Here is a 9,688-nt window from a genome sequence, read left to right as displayed (position 1 = left end):
GTTTTACATTAAAATGTGAAAATTGAAGCCTCTAGAAACGTATATCTCGGTATGTACACGTTGTTCCTCGTAAAAACTCTACGTTCTCCAAAAGTAAACCTAACTTTTATCGGTCGAACTTCTCTGCTTTCGGAAAAGCTTGACGAATCCTCGACTTCTTGGTGTACCTGCAACATTCTGTCGAAATCTTTTCGTTAAGACTATGCATTGGGATGTGAGTTTATCGCGAAAATGTGATCGTTTGCATTGTCAAGATAGTATAAGTATCGAGTCCCAGTGTAATATGTATTTTCTAGCGTAATGTAACGTAAACGTATCCACTAACGTTTCATGGAAATATAATTTTCCTTAAAGAGAAATTATATTCCATAGTAAATTACCGATAAGCGTTCAGACATTACTTTTGTGAAAAATTCGAAGTCTAAGCATTAAATTTTATCTTCAAACTAACGAGTCATGCCTTTTCATGGAAGAACGTCCCTAAAACGTTCATTTTTAATTATTTAGAGATGTTTTTGTTGAAGAATATATCGATTGCCGAAAAGGTGTGTAAATACAGGGTCGTACAAAATTAATACGTATTCGTAATACGAAGGAGTTTCGCGTCAAGACCATAATCGTCATTCTAGTAGACTTTCGAGAGTTCTTTCCCTTCCTTTTTCTCTTCCAGCTCTTCCACAAGAGGAAGACCAATTCTAATTAAGGTTCACTGGTAATCACATAAATTCGGAATCCACTAGGATGTCCAAGGAGGGCAAAAAGGGAGAGAAGCGATAGCAGGAGGGTCCTGTAGTGGAACCGGCGATGCATGCGTTTCCTTGGCCTCACCTCGTCATGTCGCCTTGAAAGCGAAGTGCTGAATAATTCCTTTAATCGCCGTGGAGTCGCCGTAGTTCTTTCCGCATTTCTCTCCCTTAAGATCCTTGAATTGGGACTCCGTAGTTCATTGCCCTGTAATTTACAAAATTTTGTACAATTAGATAAAATTACATAGGAACGGCGGGATGCAAGATGGAGGTTTAAAAAATACGTAAGCATCTTTAGGCATATGTACCTGGAGCGATAATCTTCCACCGTTCTTACTCGGTGTAGGAGGTCCAGGTTTCTTGTAAGACGTCTGAATACACACACCACAAAAAAACACACCAACGGGTTAGGAGACGAAACGAATAAAAGAACTACTCTTTTTTTTTTTTCTTCTAGGCCAATCTCACCTGAGTCCGGTCCTTCTTTTTCGGCTTTTGACCTGGCAAGAGGCTTTGACTGAGACTATCGTTGAACACATCCTCGGACACAGCACTGCCCTGTAATTAATTTGAACATGCTCCGATGTACGGACTACCACCGATACATGAACTAAGGTTCGTTAAAATACCACCGACAGAGTCCACCACCTTTTACCTCTACCGGGGCAATATTATCATAATTGAGTTTCTACCTTAATTTCATCCTCTGTGAGTCCTAAAGGATGAAATTGGGTCTCTGCAGGATAGGAGGATTTCAGATGTGGCTTGCAGAGCGAGTTCCTCTTTTGTAGGACAGACATTCTGTCCACGTCGTTAACGGGCAAACATCTACCTTCCTTCAGATCGGCTGAACGATTATTCAAGGACGATAGTTAATTTCGACTGCATTGGAAAAAAAATCTCTTAAATATTCTGAATATTCTACCTAAATAGATGCTATCGAAAACCTCGCCTTCCTCGTCTTCTGCTTTGAACGCGTTTCCCAGAGTCTGAATACTTCGGACGCTGTGACGCCTGGCATAAGTAGCCTCTTCTTCGATCACTTCGACTCTAGAACAAGTGGCTTGTCTTGATCCACGTTCCAAGCGGTCCAAAGAGAAGTCTCTTCTATCCAAGCTAAGGCAGACATTTTTTAATGTCAATGCCTGATCAAAAAAGGCGAGCTACGTATTCTTCAATTATAGAGATCATTACCTGGAAGTCTTACTCGGTAGCATGGAACGAATCGACTGTCGGTTAGTCTCGCTTCTTTCATTCAATCTGTACAATTCATCTTTCAGCAATCGTAGCTCTTGCAAGGCTTCTTCTTTTTTTTGTTTCTCAAAGAGGAGCTTGTCTCCGACATCCCACAATTCGGTATTAAGACTGTTGAGATGAGTTTTGTACTTCGCAATTTCTTCCGTGTGCTTGCGACACTGCTGCTCCATCGTGGTATGTACACCCTGCAATTTCTGAGCAGCCTTTTCGTGCTCTTTGTTTAGTTTTGCTACTTGATCGTTGTACGCAATTTTCTAAAAATGAACAGTGAATGTCAGTCTAAACAGTGAACAAAACGCTATCGATTACTTACCATTTTTTCTTTAATCCCTTTTAGCTTGATTTCATACTCGTTATGTACTTCCTTAATTCGAGCATCCAAATTCGCCTTGTACTTCGATTCCTTGACTAAAAATTCCTGCTTTTCTTCTTTCAAACTTTCATTCTCCTTCAGGAACCTCTCTATCTGCTGCTTCAGATTTTCTACTTCGTTCGCAGTCGATGAGAAAACATCTTCCTTATGCTTCTTGATTTCACCGCGAAGATCGTCCAGATTTTTTTCTAGTTTAGCATTCCTTATTCGCGTCAAGTCGAGTTTGTCCTTCAGCTCTTTCTTCTCCTTCATCAGTCGATCGATCTGCAGTTGCAGCTTTTCTTCGATCTTTGGTTCGAGCTTAATTTCACCAGCTCGATAACTCGTCTCGTAAGAATCAGCTAATTTCGAGAAAGAATCTACTCCTTTCCAAGCCTCAGAAATTTCCTTTTGTAGAGTTTTACTGTTTTCAATGTCTGCTTTGACAATTGCTTCTTCGTTAGCAAAAGTTACCTGATCGATATCTTTCTGTCTTTTCTTTTCTTCCAATGTATCGGGTTCTTCGTTTAATTTTTGTTTCATCCAGAAAATCGTTTGCCATGATACTTTCATTATCGATGGCAATTCTTGCAGACGCCGGTTGTCTACATTATCAAAGATATTTTCTAATTCCTTTTTCTTGACTTGCAGCTGCTTGAGTTCGTCGCACATGGAATTGTCTTCGATTAAAATATCTTTGCATTTATTCAATGCTCGTGTCCAGTCGAGACGTAGATTAGTTAATTCTGAATGCAGTGTTTCTCTCAAGGTCAGAGCTTCTGATAGTAATTCTGTCAAGGTTTCCAGCTTCTTCAGCAAGTTGAATCGATACTCTTTGGCTTTACCTTGCGCTAGAGCAAGTTCTTTGATCTTGCTCCTTAATTCGGCATTAAGATTCTCCACTGTTGAAACCTTCTCACTTGTGACTTTTTCTTTTCGAAGGGCTTTCTCCAGATTTGCCTTAGACGACGACAACTGTAACGCGGCTTCCCTTGCTGCTCTGATCTGCACGTTAATAAAGCACAATATTTCGGAAAGGTTTTTGTTTATGGCACAATTAAAGGCATCTTTGTCGAAAGTCTCACTATCTTCAGAATTTCCATCTAGATCTAAAGTAGGACACAATTCTGCAATCGTACCATTCAAGTCTTTCGCGGCAGTATATATTAAATTCTCGCACATACAAACAATTTTGGACGCGTCTAATTCGGCGTTCGCACACTTCACGGAAGTTTCATTCAACTTTTCTGTAAGAACCCGTAAAGATTCTGCAGCTTCTGTACCTTTTTTTATTTGGGAATGGTAATCGATTTCCAAAGTTCTGTACTTTGCTTCTATGTCGTAGCGCGCTAGTTTCTCTTTCTCGGCTTGAAGAGACAGTAGGCTTTTAGAATCCTCAAATTGCTTTTCAAGATCTTCTACGTGCAAAGTCTTTTCCTTCAAGGCCATTGCTTGCGTTTCCAAAACGGCATCCTGACTTTTCCTAACTTCCTGCAGGTTTGCAATAATTTCCTTCATTTTTTTTTCAGAGTCGAGCTTCTCTTCAATTGTTAGATCGATTTTGGACTGCAGTTCTTGCAAGGAATTTTCCTTTGATATCAACTCTTCATTTAATCGGTTCAAAGCATCTTGAGAATTATTCAATTGAATCTGCAGGGACTCAATCAAATTTTTTGCTTCGTTCTCTTTTTGTGTCTGCGTAATATGGAGATTTTCATTCTCTGATTTAAGCAGATTTGTCTCCAAAATTAATGCGTCGATATATTTGCATTTTTCTTCATATTCTTTTGATATGGATTTTTCTTTTTCATGTAACAAACTGTATTCCTTTCCTGTACTCTCCAGATTTAAAGTAACATTCGACAGTTGAGATTGCAAATTTGTTATTTTGCTTTTCATTTCAGAAATTTCTGTAACCTGTTCCATTTCCATTACTTTTTTCGCATCTTGTAATTCCTGGAGATTTTTAATGCTTCGATTCAAATCTTCTTTTAACACAGATACCTTATTTTCCAAATCGTTTCTTATTTGTTGATCGGTGGAAATTTTTTCTTCCAAATATTTTGTAGTGGTTACCAGAATTTCTAAATCTTTTTCCTTGCAATTTATTTGACTGATTAATTGAGCTTTATCGGACTCTGCATTTTTTAATTCCCTGTCGAGTTGCTGATATTCTTCGGATAACCTTTTAATAGTCTCCTCATTCTGTTCTTGCTGCAAGTTTAATTCTGCAAAGGCTTGTTTCGATGTTTCCAAGTTATTCACCAAAATCGCTGTACTGGTTTCCAGTTCTTTTACCTGATTCATTAAACATTCTATTCGCGAATCTCTATCTTGTAACTCTGCCTGCATTTTTTGTAAATGCTCTTCTATTAGGTCCTTTTCCTTTGCAACTTCTTGCAAATAAGACACTCTTTCTAAATATTCTTTTAGCCTATTTTCCATGTCTTTGATTTTGAGATTAGCTTCTCTCAGTTCCTCAGAAATTTTTGCCTTTTGTTGTACATTTTCATTCTCTTTAATCTCTAATGCAGCTATATCTGCTCGTTGTTTTGATATCGTAAATGTCATTTCTTCAATTTTAGCGTTTAAAGTCTCTATCTCGGATACACTGGAACCGTAAAGGGATCCGAAATTATCTACTAATTTTTCACAACATCTGGTCAGGTCAAGAATTGACAGGTTTTCCAATTGAATCATATTATCTCCTATCAACTCGCATCCTCGTATTAAGAAGCTTCCAAGAATTTTTTTACAATTTTCCATAACTGTTTCTGAAAAAGATCTTTCTTTTTCAAGGTTTTGAATTTCTTCCATTTTCTTCAACTCAAGTGCTTTAGCATGTGAAAGCTCAGCCTTTAATGCTAACGATGTATTTTCCTGAATACGTAACGATGTTTCTGTATCATTGAATTTTGTTGTTACACTTTCTAAAGTAATATTAAGAACTTCCACCTTTTGTTTAGCTTGCATCAGGGATTCTTCCTTCAAAGTCAGTGCTTCTGTCAGTTTATCAGATTCATCCTGCAAAGATTTATTCTTGTGTTCTAAATCACATACTTTTTCACATACAGAAGATAACTTTTTCTGCGTATCCTTCAGTTCTTGCTGGACGGAGCTCAATGATGATACCTTTTCTTGAAGCATAACATTCATTTGCTTAACAGTTTCACACTCTTCTTCGGTCAGCTTTAATCTAACATTTAATGATTCCAACTGTGTTTTTAAATGGTTCGATTCCTCTCGAGTTTCTTGGAGTTGGATATCAATTACAGAACTTAATGCTTCACTGGTGTCCAAAGATAACAGCGGTAACTCCGACATGGAAGTATTTTCCACTTCGAAGCTCCGTTCTTCAAAAGAAGCTTTGTTCATTTCATTGATGTAAGTTCTTAATTCTTCATTGATTTTTCTGAGATCAAATAATTCTCTGTCCTTAAGTGCAGCTTGAATCGATAATGTTGCCACATGTTTCTCACTTTCTTGAAATTTATCTTTAAACGAGGAGTATTGTCTCTTGGTAGCAACAAATTGTTTCGATAGAGCCTCCTTCTCCTCTTCGTACTTGTCAATTTCTAATTGCAGTTGAGTAGCATATTGCTCCATTGTATGAATCTGCTTCTGATACATATCTTCCTTCTCTACAGATTTATTACATTTCTTACAACAGAGTGGAGTTGACGGTCTTGTCCATTCTTGGCGCAGTGCCTTCATTTCATTAGACTTTTCCTGAAGTCTCTTCTGTAACTTGTTTATTTTGTCTTGTTGGACTTTTAAGTCCTCCTGCAAATCAATTTTTTCAAATCGCTCTAGTTCTAATTCAGCTTTGAGCCGTCTCAGTTCTTGATTCCGTTCGTTCATAAATCTTTGACTCTTAGCAGATTGTGCTGCTGGTGAATTGAAGAAGTCTCTTAAAGGTCGCACCTTTGGTGTCATCGTAGGAGTTTTTGGAGGAGCATCTTCAAGTTCTGCTATCGCGGAGTTTAATGTTTCTCTTGTAATATTTTTACCATAGGGAAGACATACTTCAAGAAATGTTTTAATTTTAATTTGTGTTTCGTGCTGCAATTTGATACACATTGGTCTATGAAAACTAGGTTCTTGGGATACTCGGAGCATTAATAAGGATGCTATATGAATGTCTGGTAAAATACTTTCTCCGCTACCATCCTCGTGCACATAATCTGGATATTCATCTGAAAATCATATACGATATAATTATAAAAATAAGTTTTTATGAGCGGATGCTCATTAAAATATTCCATTAATAATTTATAGATGCATTCTTTTTTACAAACCTTCGATAAACCTTAAGACACGTTCTTGTGCAGTTAGTTTCTCTTCCTCTTGCTTCTTCGATCTAATTTAACGGAATCAAAAATGAATAATTATGCTACCAATTTACAAAGATTAATCGATTTTGCTATATCCAACTTACAATAAATCAAGTATTTTCCCATAAAACGTTCTATATTGTAGTTCTTGAAGATCTTTAATGGGAGCATCCAAAATGCCTATACAATTTATCTGAAAAAATATATGAACATTGATTTTGCATAAATTGTTAGCCCATATAAATGCAAAGACTAACCTGCATTTAGACTTTTATAAGTTAAAGTGTGTCGAAAGATTAAAAAAATATTATTAACAATATACATGTGAGACTTGTATTCAAACCTCTCAGAATTTCATTTCATATGAACAAAGTGCTTACCCACTCTAGGACAACTTGTGTCCATTTTTCCATCTTGGTGAATAAATGACTTACTCGTGTGGAATTAAAAACGTCAAAGAACAAGCATAAGTTGATTGATCGCTCGATCACTTTTACCTCCAATTGGAATCGTCAAGTCCATACATATCAGAATATAAAAATAAAATACGTTATTTCAATTCAAACAGCCATTTACACGGTCGCTTGGGCATGGAGTGTCGAAGCATGGAAGGGGGCCATGCCCCTTCCTACGATTGTGCACCAGTTGGCGATTAATCTCCTGGTATACAGATGGCAGCACCGACCCAAAATTCGCGACGATTGGAAGAAAAATTCACCGTTAAGTTATATTGAATTTCTTATCATTCCAAGGATTTTGATGTAAAGAAACACATCATCAGCTTCTTCCACTCTACGAACCACGAGAGAGAAAACCTATTCCTATTTCTAACGCAACATAAAGGCGACACGTCAAACGTTCCGCCGATTACGTTTATCAACGAAGGAAATGTGAGTCAAATTTACGTGATATAACATCCGGAGATGGATGAGTAACAGATTTGCCGGAAGAAATGCATAACAAGGTCGGGAATATTTTTCCCCGGTACTCGTTCTCTCGATTTCAGGGTGAATCACCAAAGCGAGGAGGAGTATTCGCGTTTGAAAATATTTCTGGTAATCCTCCTGGCATTCGTGCAATCCAGCGAGGGTCAGACGAGATAAACCGCACCGGAGCACTTTCTCTCGGTAATTTATCGCTTAATGAATTCTTCGGGTTACGGTTAATTAGCTATTAAATAAGTGAAGCAATGCTCGGTAATGCTCTAATTAATTCCACGAAGGACCGCAAGAGGGCCGCGGGAAATGACGTCGAAAGACTCCTCTCCACGGATGCCTGGAAGGTGTTAACGAGTAATTTCTGCTTCTTCTCATTTTTCAAGCGGTGAGGTGATCCCTTTTAATCGAATCTTCTTTAATTAAATACAGAGCCTCGAACCGCAGGACAAAGGAGAACGGCACAGGGAGGGAGAGACAGGAAGAAATTGGCTGGCAGAAATAGCAGTCGCGTATTCGGCGAGAGTGGTTACTTCCGAGACGCGACGCTGCATACAATGGAACGGAGGCTGCACTTTGGCCTCCGCGATTCCCTGTCGTTAATCGGATTGCGGAACCATCGGAAAAAGACGGCTTACGAGAAACGGATGTTTACATTTCCCGCGCGATCAATTACTCGCTCGTTATCGCTCCGGTTTGCACGTAGCTTTCGCGTTACTTTAAGAACGGTTAACGTTCCAGCATCCGTTTGCTAGGTTTAACCGAAAAGGTAAAAAGACCGCCGTGGCGACGTCAGATTCGGGTCCTGAAAAAGCGCGAGCGAGACGGTTTAGGACATGTGGGGGACCACGCACGAAACCGGGCGTCGTAGTTTCCACTCATCCGACAATAGGAGTCATTCGTTCCAATCAGCACATCCTCATTGCGGGCCTGCATGATTCTCATGACTCGATCCAATTGTTTCGCGAATTTGCCTTGCCGTTGTAACGTCGCTGCGGATTGGCCCGAGCGTGGGCTGACGACGGTCCTCGACCGCGTCGAGGACGGTCCCTAGGACTGCTCGTTATTTTATGATTCTTCCGCCTAATACGCGGTTTTCGCAAAGGTCCCCGGCATCTCTCGGTCACGCGGGTTCGTCTTCGCCTCGGACAAGAGGGGACGTTAACGCGGAGCGTCGTACACCGGGAGAAAATCGGAAAGGATTACAGGCTGGGCCGAGTTATGTTTTCTCTAGCCTCGAACGGTTCCGCGCGTAATTCACCTCGCAACGAAAGGAGAGAGTTTTCCAGGAAAGCCGAGGAGGCGGTTATGAATGCCGGGCATTTCCTTTGGCCGCGCAAATTGCTGACCGTTGTGACCGGCCAAAACGGATAATTGGCCCGGCAATTACCAGTCGAGAAGATGGAGCCGAGGTCCTCTAGAAATTGTACGCTAACGGAAAGGCAACTTCATTATTAACCGAAGGCGGAATTTGCGGTCGGCCGAGCTTACTTTAAAGCCGATCGACCAAGGGGACCTCGACGAGGATTAGCTTCGGTTTCGGCGTCCGGTGAGACAAGAAATTGACCCTTTCATTTACATTCGCGCGTGTCTCCCTCCCGTCCCATCGGCTTCCGCGAACGACTTCGAACGACTTCGAACGACTTCGAACCCGGTGAAACGGCGCGAGTAGACCGATATTCCGGGAATCTAGGAAACGTCGGTTTGCATCAGCGAATTACGCTCCGTTTTGTTTCAGCAAGAAGAGGAGGAGCGCCCGTCGACGCGTCCGGTCGAGTGGAGCGAAGAAGTCGACGATGATTGACGTGCCAGGGAGGCTGGAACGAAAAACCTCCGGGATGCGATTTCGGATCCTTTCCGGTGCCCCGGAACGCGAGCATCTGCCTCCTCGTCGAGGCCCGATTAACCGGATTTAAATTCGGGCCCAGAGTTTACGAGTCGAAACGTACACACGCCGTGACCGTCTCGAGGATACGTCCTAGCTCTCGCTATCCTGGGAAGGCAAGGGGGAATTTTAAGTGGCTCCTGTGCTTTCCTTCGAGTCTCCGGTTAATTTTCTACGGA

At 40.5% G+C, this 9,688-nt stretch overlaps 1 protein-coding gene across 2 annotated transcripts; it reads right to left on the bottom strand.

Annotated features, from left to right (window-relative positions):
- Window positions 1-44: 44 nt before the first annotated feature.
- Window positions 45-7,913, bottom strand: LOC105701783 (WEB family protein At4g27595, chloroplastic). Of its 2 annotated transcripts, XM_012428849.1 has the most exons (11): window positions 7,070-7,913; window positions 6,794-6,882; window positions 6,654-6,715; window positions 2,317-6,551; window positions 1,941-2,257; window positions 1,672-1,862; window positions 1,439-1,593; window positions 1,215-1,304; window positions 1,055-1,117; window positions 829-951; window positions 45-177 (listed from the first exon to the last, which is right to left on the bottom strand). In XM_012428849.1, the coding sequence occupies exons 1-11, from the start codon at window positions 7,100-7,102 to the stop codon at window positions 100-102; spliced, it is 5,436 nt and encodes a 1,811-aa protein (XP_012284272.1). In that variant the 5' UTR covers window positions 7,103-7,913; the 3' UTR covers window positions 45-99. The 2 variants fall into 2 exon arrangements, with proteins under 2 accessions (XP_012284272.1, XP_012284273.1); XM_012428850.1 differs by lacking the exons at window positions 1,055-1,117; window positions 1,215-1,304 and having other exon boundaries at window positions 7,070-7,912.
- Between the last annotated feature and the right edge of the window lie 1,775 nt (window positions 7,914-9,688).

This window comes from Orussus abietinus, unplaced genomic scaffold (assembly GCF_000612105.2).
Source record: "Orussus abietinus isolate OABI.00-Male unplaced genomic scaffold, Oabi_2.0 scaffold30, whole genome shotgun sequence".
Taxonomy (NCBI): domain Eukaryota; kingdom Metazoa; phylum Arthropoda; class Insecta; order Hymenoptera; family Orussidae; genus Orussus; species Orussus abietinus.
Note: the sequence above shows the minus strand (reverse complement) of the source record. Positions and strands in the feature narration are given on the sequence as shown.

Bases quoted from the DNA above. Each gene is read 5' to 3' on its own strand.
- LOC105701783 (XM_012428849.1), bottom strand. From the start codon at position 7,102: ATGGAAAAATGGACACAAGTTGTCCTAGAGTGG. The intron at 1,863-1,940 runs GTAATGATCTCT...TGTCTGCCTTAG, and splicing joins CTACCGAGTAAGACTTCCAG to CTTGGATAGAAGAGACTTCT. The intron at 952-1,054 runs GTACATATGCCT...TGTAAATTACAG, and splicing joins GTGGAAGATTATCGCTCCAG to GGCAATGAACTACGGAGTCC.